Genomic DNA, 13,970 nt, shown 5'->3' with positions numbered 1-13,970 from the left:
GGTCTTGATAATCTGGTAACAGATCCTCAGATTATCCCATATATATTCTCAAACGGTACGTATGAAATGGTCTATGAATCTATTAATCAATCACCCGAGCTTGCGGGATACAAGCAGGTTTTTAAAGAGCTGGTTACGGTGGAGGAGGTGGGCTGCTATAAACCCCATCCGAGGGTTTATGAGCATTTTGTTGGGAAGGTGAGAGGGGGTGTTTGTGGAGAGGACACCAGGGATTGGGAGGGAGTGTGGCTTGTGAGTGGGAATGCGTTTGATGTTGTGGGGGCGAGAGCAGTGGGTTGGCAAACTTGTTGGGTGGATAGGAGGGGGGCGGGGTGGGTTGGTGGGTGGGGAGCCGCATGTTGTGGTGAGGGGGGTGGATGATGCTGTGAGGGAGATTCAGAGGAGGTCTAGGTCTTGGTAACGTTATATGTTTTGGATGCTGATGCTTTGATGTTTGTTGTGGGTGTGACGCCTCACACCTCCGGATCACGTGGCATGCCCTTTTGTATTTAATCACAGGAAAACTCTCTTCTCTTGTTTTCCTTCTTCTTTTCTCCTTAGCTTAGTATTTTCTAATACAAGATACTTTACTCAGTATTCTTGAGTGTGACAAGTCGAGATAGAGAAAGTGAAACTAAATTTAATATTAAAGACATTTGTAATTGAATATATTATATTATAATATTACATATTGCTCTGTCATTCCCAAGAATACCATTTGTTACTGTTTTGGATTAATTCTTCGCAACTCGAAACTATCACTACCTTCCGTCACTCTGATCAGGCTATGATATCATCTTTCCAAATTCGATTTCCTATTATAGCTATATCGCCATACGATTATTATGTGTGTGTGTGTTATTATTTAACGGCCAGAGGCAGCGGGGGCGAAGCCCCTCCATTCTCATGACATCCCCTATTGGGGCAAAGGCCGCCAGGGAGTTACTCCTGGGCTATGAATAGCTATGTACATATAACTATATCTAAAGATTGTAGTGATTCCTAGGCGCATTTCCGTAGCTGCCGTGATCTTATAAAGCAGGATGCTAACTCTTTCCCTTAATGGGAAAGATTACATAATACGAGAATCTGCCAAGCCGCAGCCGTTCTCATAGCGGCTACAACATATCAGATCTCGTCTTATCAAGAACCTTCTTCCAAGCTTGATCCACTTTGGAAAGCGTTCATTTGCCAAATGAAAGACTGACGTAATATAAAGTGGAGAACATTGGCGAAACTCACCTAACCCAGCCCGTATTGAACCATAACCCCACTATTGATAGCATCCCATTAGTGCTATACATAAATGATGGTTGTGCATATTTCAGCTTGTGGATGATTATTCTACTAGGTGGCTACCTAGGCTTGGATTTGTTCTGGTATACTTATTTATCCTAGACTATAGGAAGGTTTTGTCCAGACAGAGTTCTGTACTGGGATAGTGCTTTTGGGTATTATAATCATATTTAAGGAAAAGGGAAATGCAACTATACAAGCCGTTCATACACCTTCATCTTTTTTTCCAAGGCCGAAGGTCCTCAATAGACCCTTGCTAGAATTATATAAGCTGATCTTTGCTATTGGAACAGCATCCAAATTTAGAATAGAGTGAGGAAGGTCCTAATTGGCCTTGACAAAACAGGAAACGTCCAAAATAGTATATTCCCCAACACTTGTAAATTACTCCTTTCAATTTTTCCTATAATAAGTCTTTTACTAAAGATCAGTCTCTTGAATAGGATCAGTCTTTTCATATTCTTCAATCTCCTAATATAAATGTAAATTTCCCTCATTATAGAAAAAACAGTTAGTTTATTACTCAGTGGCTGCATCACAGAGAAAGTAATTATGCTATTGGTAAAGAACCTAGAGCAGAAACATACCAAACAAGCGCTGATTTTATTTGGCTTTCAGAGACCATTGTTAAAACAAAACATTGATGAGCATCCGAAGTGGCAAGAGGTTCACATGGAGGTGGAAGAGATATGGTTTCGATTGGGCGATACTGTTAAGAAATGGAATGAACGGGTTGAAGTTGAGTTGGGTGTAGGTAGATGGGTTGAATAAGGAGTGTTTTGGAAACGAGATTGCTTGATGGAATTAAAAGAGCAAGTTGAGTGTTACGTAATGACAGTCAACCTGTCCATATGAGCTCAGACCCCGTGGAAAAGCAAACCGATTCACATACAAAATTGTATGGTAATCGGTTCGTAGGATCTCCCCACCCTCAGCAAGCTTGGACATATAGTCTGATCAAAGTCACGTGATGGACCCTGCATATTCAGGGATACAAATCGTAGGTCCATACGAATCGAAGGTCCACAAACTCTCAGGATCCAAGAGATCCAATGGAGGACGAAGGTCTATATAATCAGGATGGTTTCCTTTGTGTAGAGCTTCGTGCTCAAGATCAATCATTTAGTATACTCTACTATTAGTTACGAATTCCATATCATCATTGTCATTACTTTAAGTCCCTGCTTGACGCCTAGTTATAAACCACCTCGAGAGCCTAGAGCACTTCCACGTGATCTAGACGGCAAACCTCGTAACAGAGAGGCAGCTTATAGAATTTTGTAAACTAGCCACCGAACGACCTATAATAAGTATTGTACATAAAAAATATTTTTTACCTACATATTGTTGTTTTTCCTGTCTTTCATGCTGCTTTGAAGAACTCGAATGTATATTAAACTGATCCCCTCTTATGAATGGAATTTTGAATAAAAGTTTAATGATTTTTGTTGACAAATCTTGAAATTTACAATGCTTGAATCATCTAAATTTCATTATGAGATTTTGGTACGCTTGAGCCACTGCAAGCTAATCTTAGAGTAGATATTTCGATATAGGGATATACCATAGCGTTTAATTATTCTTATCTTATTGGCGTTGCGGAAAGACGCAAAGGCTATGTACCATTTTGTTTGTTACCGAAAGTCCGAGTCGGCAGTATTGTTATCACAAACATTCGCATAGTGAGCAACTTAAAAACTCTAAACTTATAACGATTATTAATCCCTCCCTTCGTTTGCCTAAAACTTGGCAGTCTTTAAGGATATCATGCCCAGTCTTGATCGATTAAACTCTAACCCAGCTTGCTTCACGCTACTTCACGTGTTCCAAACTCGTTATAAGGATATTCATTCCCACATTTTTTTGATCTTCACAACCTGCATCGTACTACTGCACCTCAATGTGATGCCATCGCACAATCAGGTCAGCACGCCCCATTGGTAGAAACAACAGGACCTTGAGACTCTCCTCGTACTCCCCTTTCACTTTCGTGGGATAAAAGTTCTTTCTCCGAAGTCCCTACAACATTCACCTATTCCTCTACGAAGTGGGTCATCCTCCCGCTTCATCCTTGACACTTCAATTCAGCAATAGACGAGCCAATAAAAACCATGGTTGTTTCTCGGACCCCAATCTCCCACTCACAACGCATCGCACTGCGCCGATACTACCAGACAATGAATCCGAAGCCTTCTCAATCTGATTTGAGAGCATGGTTTAAGTCTCGATTCGGCTACGATATTAGTCAATCCATTGTCAGTCGGAGCCTCAGCGACAGCTTCGCTTATCTTGATGTCTGTGTTGCGGCAGACTTTGGATATCGAACACGAAATTGCCAATGGCCTTGGATAGAGACTTTGCTCACAGATTGGCTTCAAGAAGTGGAGGCTCAGTCCGGTAAAGTCTCAAACAAAATCATCGGACGTAAAGCCAAGCAGCTATGGGATCAATCAGACGAGTCGCAAGGTCTAGCGACGCCAAAATTCTCTACTGGCTGGGTTATGAAATTTAGAAGAAGGCATGAGATGAGGCTTCAATCTTCCCCAGCACAATGTCACATAATCGTGACACCAGACCATTCATCGGGCGAAAATTCTTTTTCGCCGTCACATAGAAGCTCTGCGGAGACACAAGCTTTAGTCTCATTTTCGCCACAATCAGAGGCATCAACAACGATCTCTTCTACAAACAACATCAGCCTCGATTCCGAAATCAACGCATCGGCAATGCCCACCATTTCCTCTGATCACCTCATCCACCTTGTTCAACACAATTCTTATCGGGCGTTAATGTCTAATAAGTCTCTGCTACTTACAACATCGCTGATTTTGGAGGCATCAAATCTCACAGCATCTATCAAGCAGTTCGCTACTAAGGTTTGTGGTGGCCTAACAGTCATCCGCCCCATTGTTGGTCAAGATATCCCTGATTCGCTATATCCGACGCAATTACAGATGAATTGTGCTCACACGGGCTTGATTAATATGTTTCCTTTCCCAAAGTTTCGAGACAACCTCATCCAGAAAGGTGTGGATTTCGTACCTGAAGAAATGTGCCGGGACCTCTTTGGGGATATATTTCCAGATTATGTTACGCCAATACCTGATGCTGATGAATGTACACTAAATATGCGTGACGTTTTATCAGCAGTGCCGTCTTCTCTAGGGAATGGCGGCTCTGGAATCGAGGATTTCGAAGATCAGGATGATTATACAGCTGGGCGTAGATGTCTGATTACCTGGGGTGATCCATGGAGAGTAGAAAGTTGGGAAGTCACTCCCGGATTTCTAAGGAAATGGGGCTGGTCACTAGAAGGATGTGATGATTTGATCCAATCAAGTAATCGATGGCGTGCACTAAGAAACGAGAGGCCGATAACGTGGATTTCATGTATTAGAAACTCGACTGTTGGAGTCTCTTAGATATAAATCGGAAAGCAATCTACTAGTCTTGTTTCATACATTCCTGAATTAAAGAAAATAATCCTTCTGCTGATCGACTATCTACCCACCAGAGCCTACCATCTTCAACGAATCACACCAGAATCGAACCTTTGCCTTAGGGTTGTAAATAATCGTGTTTTGCAAATTCTTCACCAATAATCTCATTATTATTTCTATAGAATATCCTTCTATATTCAATAAAAAATTCTCTAAAATATTCTCCATTCTACTTTTCTCGTTCCTCTCCAATTGCAGCCCATATTGTCGTCCACAATATTGAATATTTATATGTGGTATATACAGCAGGTTTTGAGACTAGTGTCCGAAGATGGTCGTTATCTAATCCGAATGCTCAATCAGAAGGCAAACACAGGTGGCATTGATATGATTGATCATGGCATGATATGTTAGTCACACCTGGCCATTCCTCGAATTCTTCGTAATCTAGAGAAAATTTTTAACTCGCCCTATATATATTCCTTTTTACTACATTTTATTATTACTAGCTGTTTTATTCCTTGTTTATTATACTTATATTAGTAAAAGGCCAACTAAAGAGGTTCTTATTAATTCTGGCCAGTCGATAGAGTAGCTATTGTGGTAATAAGTACTCGGTCCCGCGCGAGGTAGCTAGAAATATGTACGATTTCCTCTTACATCATGTTGTAATACCTTCGCGAGGCGGATCTTAGGATCGAACGAGCCCAATCCCTGATCATGATCATACGCTATCATTATTTTTCATCACATTCTCATAGTTTACATTGGCTGAAGACCTCTCTCTATGTCACTGCGTGTGGCCAAGCCTTTATGCTGTTAATTGTCACAAACAGGCCAGTTAGAAAGGCATCATGTTAGGGAAGATTGATTGAATTCCAAGCACCACACCATAGTAAGAAAGTATCTGATGACAGAATTTAACCTAGAGCTCCAGTAATGAGCGGTACTTCAATATGGCTATTGTATTGACCACCAAAGTGAAGCACATGCCGACCTTTGTTACGGTTCGCGAACTTTCCACGAGTATCAGCGAATTCTGCCAGGAGCATATGATGGCCAGCAACCTTGAATACTAATTGCTCTCCAGCTTCAAATTGCATTGCGCTGACCCACAACCCAATCTCCATCTTGACTATCTCACCTGGGGCAATGCGCACTTCACGGGAGTGATCGTGAGCCGGCCAGTGCGGCTTTGAAAGAACAGGATCCAACGCACGATGGCTTGCTCTTAGGATGCCTGTAGGACCGGTATATTGTAATACGTTGAAAAGGTCCTTATCTTGATCTGCTGGCTGACACAATTCTGCGATTGGGAGGTTACTGTGACGCAGAACCTTGCCACTTTTGTCAGTCTTTCGAATCTGCACGAAAACGTCCATGTCGTCATTATCGAGACTTGACATGTAAAGGATAGCCTTCGAGGCTCCAATGAGTGTCGTTGTCTCATGGAAAGTGATTCTAAACTCGGCCTCCTCTGAGTCGGCGTCCATTCCAAGAACTGGGATGTCAGACTGGTATGACACTGTCCTGATCGGTTCTGCTGCGGTGGTGTTGGATGAAAGCTGGCCTTTGTCTTGCAAGTAGAGGGATCGGTACACAGCTTCAGGCACGGGCCAGCTAAAAAATGGGACGTTTACAATGGGATCCTAGGACGTTAGCGCATTCTGACTAACAGTCTTGGGCTGGTTACCTGATTGTAACGTAGAACTGAGACCCGAACTTTCGGCGTTTGCTCCCAATCATTCTGGATATCCTTCATGTAGAAATCTAGAAACTTCTTGAAATCGAGAATGGAATCTTCTTGATATAAGTCGTACCATTCTTGTGTCGGATGGATTCTGAGCCTACAGGGTCTATTTTAAAATCTTACCGAAAATAGGTGCGATATGAAATTGCTCACCATTTCTTTGCGTGCGGAATATCTTCGTAACTTCTGGTAGAGCCCACGGTATGCAGACTCGAAGACATGCTGGCGAGCACATACGCAGGCACCTGTATCAGGTGTGACTTTGCTCGTTTGTCTTCCCAGTACTCATTCATCAATGGGTATTGATCAATCATGGCAATTACATCCTCGCCACCATTCTCGCCTATGAATTGTTAACAGCATCCATACTTGTAATTCTGATTGATGCTTACCGAAGAAGGTCTCAGAACCTAACCATTGCCAGAACAGTTTCCAGGGTACACCACCGCGGCACAATGACTCACGATACAAGTCGCTTACCCCCTCGAGCGGCATAATTGCAGTCAAGTGCGGTGGCCGTTCAGCCCCGATGAACCATTGACAGCCGGCTAGCCAAGAGTTTCCCATCAAAGCTACACGCCCGTTGCACCAAGACAGCTGGCTAAGATACTCAACTGTGTCGTAACCATCCCTGCCTTCGGCTGTTCCAAACCACCTTTTAAGATCAACAAAGAGACCTGGAATAGAAACGCGAAGTCTTACCTGTGTTCGCCTCCAGATTTAAATATGCCGCGTGCGTCAACGTTCACAATGGCGTATCCAAAGGCTGTCCACACTGCCGGATCGGGGGCTTCAAAACTCTGAAAACCACTCAACGTGTTTGGTGGTACACCAGCGTGATAGGGAGATATATCTATATCGGCGAAGCCTACCCAATTCATTAATACCCCCACTCTCCATCAAAACCCTGTAATGGACCTCAAGTTCCACGTACCTTGTCCCGTTTTCCCATATGGACTGTAGGCCAATATGATTGGTACTTTGTCGGTGACATTAGCCGGACGAAATACGTCGCCAATGAGATTCGTTCCGTCCCGCAGTGGGATTGCAACATCCCGCTCGTAAATTGTTGGAGCATTGAAACCACGATGCTCGCTGGATTTCTTGAAACCTTTGGGCAAGGTCGTAACACCAGGCTTTGGTCCTTCGTAGTTTGCTTTTTCCAATCCCAAGGGTAGGAGAGAAGTATGTAATACATCAATTGAGCCAATGCGTAGCGGCATGGCGAATCAAGTGGACTGTTGTGAATTTGTAGTCCGGATAATGCGTACAGACTGGGCTGTAGATATTGAAAGATGTAATGGAAATGCCCAACCGAAATGTTGTCGCACCTGAGAATACTTATATGGCTACGGATATACCGGATTAGTTCAGCATGTCAGGATGTGAGAAAGTAATATCGGACAAGCAGAAATGTGCTGTAAAACTGGCATGCACGTAAACTAATCAAATATGCGTGTTGAAACTGCCTAACCTAGACGGAGATATCCCATCGCCCGGAAGCATGATGTCCTTTTGCAAGTGAGAGGGACAGGATCAAGTGTGGATGAGGGGCGTGAATGAGGATGCCCACTTGGGTTAAGCTACGGTGTGTGTCAACGATGGTTTAGCTCGTTTCAGCTTCGAATAAAGCACCAGTCACTGGAAGTACATGTACGAGGTGGACTCGGCGCAATGTCTCATCCGAAAACGTCACAAGGTTTTAGACGAACAAACATGTACAGATATCGATAGAGAATTACTCACCAGGCGTTTGTAAATGTTTCTTGAGATGTGTCTCAGTATAAGGATGTGTCTCGGTATAAGGATTTGTCTCGATATAAGGATGTGTCTCGGTATAAGGATTTGTCTCGATATAAGGATGTGTCTTGATCTAAGGATATAGTGATTGATCATCCACTTCTACGGTCGACCACATAGTCTTTCATTGTAGTACCCCACTTGAACAATCAAAGCATTTTATAATAACCATACACTTATTTATATTACCCTAATTATTAAAAGATTGGGTGGAAGAGGCCTCTATATTGACTATATTACTACGTCTGTAGGCATATTAAGATCTCCTCTTGGTATCCTCGGAGGGGACCAATATGCCTGCTTATGGTTCGTCTAATCTAGCCTGTTTAGGTAACCGTATTACTAATCACGACACGTGATTAGTACCGGTAACTTCTATTCCTTTTAACACTCCCCCATAGGAGTTACCACCTTCGATCTCCCCAATCCTCCGCATCTCTATTGTCTCAATCCTAACATCTCTTTGAACCTTTCGAATGCTACTCTTGCTAGGGGTTTGGTCATCCCGTCTGCTACCATATCTGACGTATTGATATAGCTAGTCACTACCTTTTCTTTTTCAGTAAGATCCCTGATAAAGTGGTAGCATATATCAATATGCTTTGATCGCTCATGCAGGTGCGGGTTCTTGGTTAGAGCTATTGCTCCTTGATTGTCGCCTAGTATCTGAACAGTGTCTCCGTGTGTAGATACGTATTCCGCCTTTCCAAGGTCTTTGAGCATTTGAGCTAACCATCTCCCTTGCTTGGTGAACATCGCCATTGATATGTATTCGGACTCAGCACTTGACGTTGCTACTGAATTCTGCTTCTTGCTAGCCCACGATATCGGTCCTCCATAAAACATAGCAACTCCCCCAGAAATACTTTTCCGATCATATCGATCACTTGCCCAATCTGCGTCAGTGAAGACTTTTATAGTATCTGCTGATAGGTTGTATTCCTTTGCGATTTGGTACTGTACTCCCTCAGGTCCATATTTGAGTTTCTGAGTGATCGTAGCTCTCAGGTATCGCATTAGGTTCTTTACTCCTATCCCATGGCATTTTGCTGGCTTTGCCATGTACTGTGATAGCCGGCCTAGTACGAAGGAGATGTCTGGTCTTGTGTATACCATTGGGTGAATAAGACTACCTATGGCTTGTTGATATTCAGTAACATCAATCAGTTCGTCATCTTCAGTAGCGGGTCGTAAACATGAGTAGTCGGCAGCGGGTATCTTCTTAGCATGGTGCTGAGCGTGCGAGATTCCGAATTTGGTTAGCATAGCTTCCAGATACTCTTCTTGGTCCAATGTGAGTGATCTGTTTGCTCGATCTCTTATAACTCTAATGCCTAGAATCTTACTAATCTCCCCCAGGTTCTTGGCATTGAAGCGCGAGGAGAGTATTACAGAGAACCAATCGAGTTGATTCTTTGAAGTCGAGGAGGCAATTATATCATCAACATATACTAGCAAATTGAGTTGGCGAGCGGCGAATGTATAGAGACATGGGTCAGCGAGACTCTGAGTGAAGCCCCAATTGATCAATTCGGACTTTAGAAGTTGACTCCAATCTCGTCCCGCTTGCTTAAGGCCATATAAACTTCTCAATGCGCGTAAAACGTACCCATTTGATACATTGACTCCTTGAGGTGGCGCGAGGTATATTTCTTCCTTGAGATGAGATTCTGTAAAAGCGTTCTTTATATCGAAGTGCCAGCATTCCAAGTTCTCTTTCGCAACGATCGCTAAGAACAAACGGAGTGTATCGAGTCGTACTGTAGGAGCGAAGGTCTCATTGTAGTCTTTTCCGAGAACTTGACTAAACCCTCTTGCTACCAGCCGTGCTTTGAATCTCTCGACCTTGTTGTCCTTCGTCTTTATTGTGAATACCCATTTTGTTGAAACAAGATTCCCTCCTTTCGGCAGAATATACTCTTCCCAGGTACCATTTGCAATCAATGAGCTGATTTCCTCTTCGATAGCTCGCTTCCATTTTTCACCATATTCAGGGTCCGAGACTGCCTGATTATATGTGTTAGGAATAGGGATTCCTAGAATCTGTTCTGCGGGGAAAGCTGTATCCTCGTCTGTAGAGCTCCCTAAGATCACTTGAAGGTTTTCGGATAGTTTTGTTTTAACGCTCGGGTCGATCCTAGATGTAAGGGGTATGGAGATCATAGCATGTTCGATAGCACTTCCATCAGGGTCTGCTGAGAGTATCGCTATCATTGCTCTTATCAGTTTCTGGACATGCTCATCTGGCTCACTATCGTCTCGCTTGCGTTTCCGAAAAGAGTATCTTTCAGGGGTGTCTATATCCATAGGTGTAGTTGAGGTTTCGGTTGAGGATTGATTGGTTACAGGTGCAGTATCTAGTATGTCTATCTCTTTTGTTCCTGGAGATAGTATTGGGTCTGTGGATGGATCGATTTCGATGATATTCCCTTCACTGTCTTCGTTGAATTGCTGGATATTGTCTACTTTAGATGCGCTGGGAATTACTACTTTCGGGGGTTCAGGGGTAGCAGTATCTTGTAAGGATTCGAGTGGGGATTCTTGTACTTCTTGTACCTTGTGAGGTCTACCTCTGGGTCTCCTATCAGGGATGATATTTTTTGTACCTTGGGGTCCTGATACAGAGTTTCTTATTCTTAGGTCTAAGTCTCCGCCCTTTTTGGATTCGTCTATAGTCACTCGGCTTGCTCGTACAGTGTAGCCTAGCTCTGGCGAGTACACCTTAACATGCTTATTGGTCGTGTGCGAGTATCCCATAAAGATGCCTACTCGAGCTGTATCTCGTAATTTGTCGTGCCGTTGGTCCTTCGGGATTGTCTTTGGATTGATATATGCATAACACTTGCTCCCCCAGACTCTACAATGGGTGATGTCGGGGGTTGATCCAGTAAACGCTTCGATTGGGCTTACAACGCTGTCGTCAATGATCGGTCCAGTGTTCGTTCTATTCCTGCAGTGTGCATCATATTCAACAGCTTCGTCCCAGAATTCCAATGGCAATCCAGCTTCCTTTAGCATAGCTCTCATATCGGCTTCGGCAGTGCCGATGTTTCTTTCAGCAGTTCCATTTTGATGAGATGATGCTACGGTAGTCAGTTCTGATCGGGTCCCAGAGTTCCACTCCTTAACGGCTTGGATTAGCTCTGGTGCATTATCAGTTCGAGCGGCTACTATCTCATCACCAATGCCAAGTTCTAATTCGGTTTTCCATTTCTTCAATCTCGGTATAGCTTCATCTTTTGTCTTCAAGGTCAAAATCCAATTCACTCTTGTCCAGCTGTCTATGATCAATAGGAAATAGCGGTTTCCTCGTAAAGACCTTGGGAATGGGCCAGCGATATCAAAATGAATAAGCTCTAATCTTTTCGTCTTGTGAGGACTGAGTTGTTTTGGGATTAGATTCTTCATCTTGGTGAGCGCACACACTTCGCATACAGGGATTTTGGATGGGACTTTGATCGGCTTTCCCAGTGTAGTAACTTTATGGAGATTCCGTATTTTCTCTGGGCCAAGATGGTTAAATCGTCTGTGCCATAGTAGATAAGTTTCTAGATCCTTTTTGTTCTTGTCTAAGGAGGTGTCTAGAGTGATCTCGTTCGATTCAATATCACTAATAATCTCTGTGCTCTGTAGAGCGACATCTTCATATCCTTTCGCGATATCCGAGATCATATAAATTCCTCTATCCATTTTTGCTTTGATGATATTTATTCCATTCTTTCGAAAGTACATACGATCTGAATTGAACCTGCCCTTGAGTCCAGCTTCACAGATCTTCTTGCCGGAGAGGAGATTGACTCCTAATCCCGGTACATACAACGTCTTTGAGAGTAAAACCATACCACCATTTCCTAGCTCCATTGCAGCAGTACCTATCCGATCACAGTACATAACTCCCCCACCAACTTTTATCGTCTTTCTCTTTATCTTCTTGATATCTCTAAAGAGTGAAAGTTGATCAGACATGTGTGAGGAAGCGCCGGTATCTGCGTACCAACGAGAAGGGGTGGTCTTACGAATGAGTTCTTTAGAGACATGGCACTCTTCGTCATCAGACTCTTCTTCGCTTTCTGATGAATCGAGATCAACTAAAAGACTTTCGCCATCTGCAAGATGAGCTTGATTACTTCTTTTCTTAGGAAATGACACTTTGGTTGTCTTTCTAAGTGTTGCTTTCCGTTGCTGGGCTTTATAGTGTTTGCGGATCAGAGCTTGTGCGAGTGTGAGATCTTTGCAATCACGTAGAAAGTGCCCTTCGTGCTCACACAGGTGGCAAACATAGGTTTTGGCTTCATCGTCTTGTTCTTGCTTTGCAAATGGGCTTGATCCTCTGCGTTCTCCTCGTCGATTTGGGATTACGTACTTTCCGCTAGCAGTATGGGCTTGTTCTGTCTCTTGAATGCTGAGTTCTTTAGCTGTGAGATATTTGATCTTGTCTTCCACTGCTAGCGTGCTTTGAACGCTCATAGCATCGATTGTTGTTTGGTATTCGCTTGGTAGGCTTCTAGTCAGAACTAAAAATAGAGCTTCGTCTCTGTATGAATCCTTGAATGCGGGGTTGGCAGCACCAAGCTTGCGTCGGTATTCTTTCAGTTTATCCCAGGCTTCAATAACAGTCATCTCTGGATGGCTAGTAGGCTTGAAGGTAAATGTTTGGATCATTGTTAAGTACGAATTGGCTGTGATATCACTAGTTCTTGAGTACTTTGACTTCAGGTAGTTCCATAATGTTCGTGCTGTATCGTACTCATCAACAAGCGCTTCATCGTCGTCACTGAGTGATCTGCACATGTACGATAGTGCACTAGCTTCATCTTTCAAATATTTGGCCTTCTTATCGAGGTTAAGCCTGATGTTCACGACTTTGCTTCCTTCGAGGATCGGGAAAACTTCGGTACCATCGACTTCCATCCCAACTCCTCCAACCTTAGCATGCTCTTGCAATGTAGACTCAATCGTATAGAACCAATCCTTTCCTTTCAATTGTATTTTCATTTGTCGAAACCATCGATCGTGGGTCTCTTGGGTGAGGTTCGGGATGCTTTTCGTTTGCTCTTTGATTTCGTCCATCTTGGTATCTATGCAGAGAATTTGCAAGGTTTTTCTTCCCCTTTTTCTGTATAGATAAATCCACACAGATTGTAAATATAAGTATAATTTGCACCGCGTGTTTTCTGTCGTACCGCGTACGTTTTATTCGTAAGTAGCACCGCGTGCTCTTTCAACTCCGCGAGTTGATGGTAGTAGTGATCACAGCACCGCGTGCTGATCGTAAGGTAGTGCCGCGCACTCTTCAACTCCGCGAGTTGGATTGTGATAATGATCGCGTCAATTATGTCCAGAGGCCATGCTAACCGGGCTCATAACCTATTAAAAGATTGGGTGGAAGAGGCCTCTATATTGACTATATTACTACGTCTGTAGGCATATTAAGATCTCCTCTTGGTATCCTCGGAGGGGACCAATATGCCTGCTTATGGTTCGTCTAATCTAGCCTGTTTAGGTAACCGTATTACTAATCACGACACGTGATTAGTACCGGTAACTTCTATTCCTTTTAACACTAATACTCATTTCACACCAAAATTCAATTATTTCAATAATTTATATTACTAGAAATATTTATCAGAGATATAATGTAACGATACTATACTGGAGGCAGCAGCTGCCTAAGGTTCGTCGGT

The 13,970-nt window shown here is 43.2% G+C and overlaps 4 protein-coding genes across 4 annotated transcripts; 1 reads left to right on the top strand and 3 right to left on the bottom strand.

The window, feature by feature from the left end:
- Positions 1-1,072: 1,072 nt before the first annotated feature.
- SS1G_02825 (predicted protein) lies at positions 1,073-2,244 on the bottom strand (the record flags this gene model as incomplete). Its single annotated transcript, XM_001596555.1, has 4 exons — positions 1,073-1,118; positions 1,243-1,273; positions 1,685-1,716; positions 2,189-2,244. 4 exons carry the CDS (start codon positions 2,242-2,244, stop codon positions 1,073-1,075), a joined length of 165 nt encoding a protein of 54 aa, XP_001596605.1.
- Positions 2,245-3,407: 1,163 nt separating this feature from the next.
- SS1G_02824 (hypothetical protein) lies at positions 3,408-4,718 on the top strand (the record flags this gene model as incomplete). Its single annotated transcript, XM_001596554.1, has 1 exon — positions 3,408-4,718. The coding sequence occupies one exon, from the start codon at positions 3,408-3,410 to the stop codon at positions 4,716-4,718; it is 1,311 nt and encodes a 436-aa protein (XP_001596604.1).
- Positions 4,719-5,656: 938 nt separating this feature from the next.
- SS1G_02823 (hypothetical protein) lies at positions 5,657-7,709 on the bottom strand (the record flags this gene model as incomplete). The annotated part of the gene is made up of 5 exons (XM_001596553.1): positions 5,657-6,385; positions 6,687-6,829; positions 6,879-7,141; positions 7,189-7,354; positions 7,421-7,709. The coding sequence occupies 5 exons, from the start codon at positions 7,707-7,709 to the stop codon at positions 5,657-5,659; spliced, it is 1,590 nt and encodes a 529-aa protein (XP_001596603.1).
- Positions 7,710-8,724: 1,015 nt separating this feature from the next.
- SS1G_02822 (hypothetical protein) lies at positions 8,725-13,356 on the bottom strand (the record flags this gene model as incomplete). Its single annotated transcript, XM_001596552.1, has 1 exon — positions 8,725-13,356. One exon carries the CDS (start codon positions 13,354-13,356, stop codon positions 8,725-8,727), a length of 4,632 nt encoding a protein of 1,543 aa, XP_001596602.1.
- Between the last annotated feature and the right edge of the window lie 614 nt (positions 13,357-13,970).

This window comes from Sclerotinia sclerotiorum, genomic scaffold, assembly GCF_000146945.2.
Source record: "Sclerotinia sclerotiorum 1980 UF-70 scaffold_3 genomic scaffold, whole genome shotgun sequence".
Classification (NCBI taxonomy): Eukaryota; Fungi; Ascomycota; class Leotiomycetes; order Helotiales; family Sclerotiniaceae; genus Sclerotinia; species Sclerotinia sclerotiorum.
Note: the sequence above shows the minus strand (reverse complement) of the source record. Positions and strands in the feature narration are given on the sequence as shown.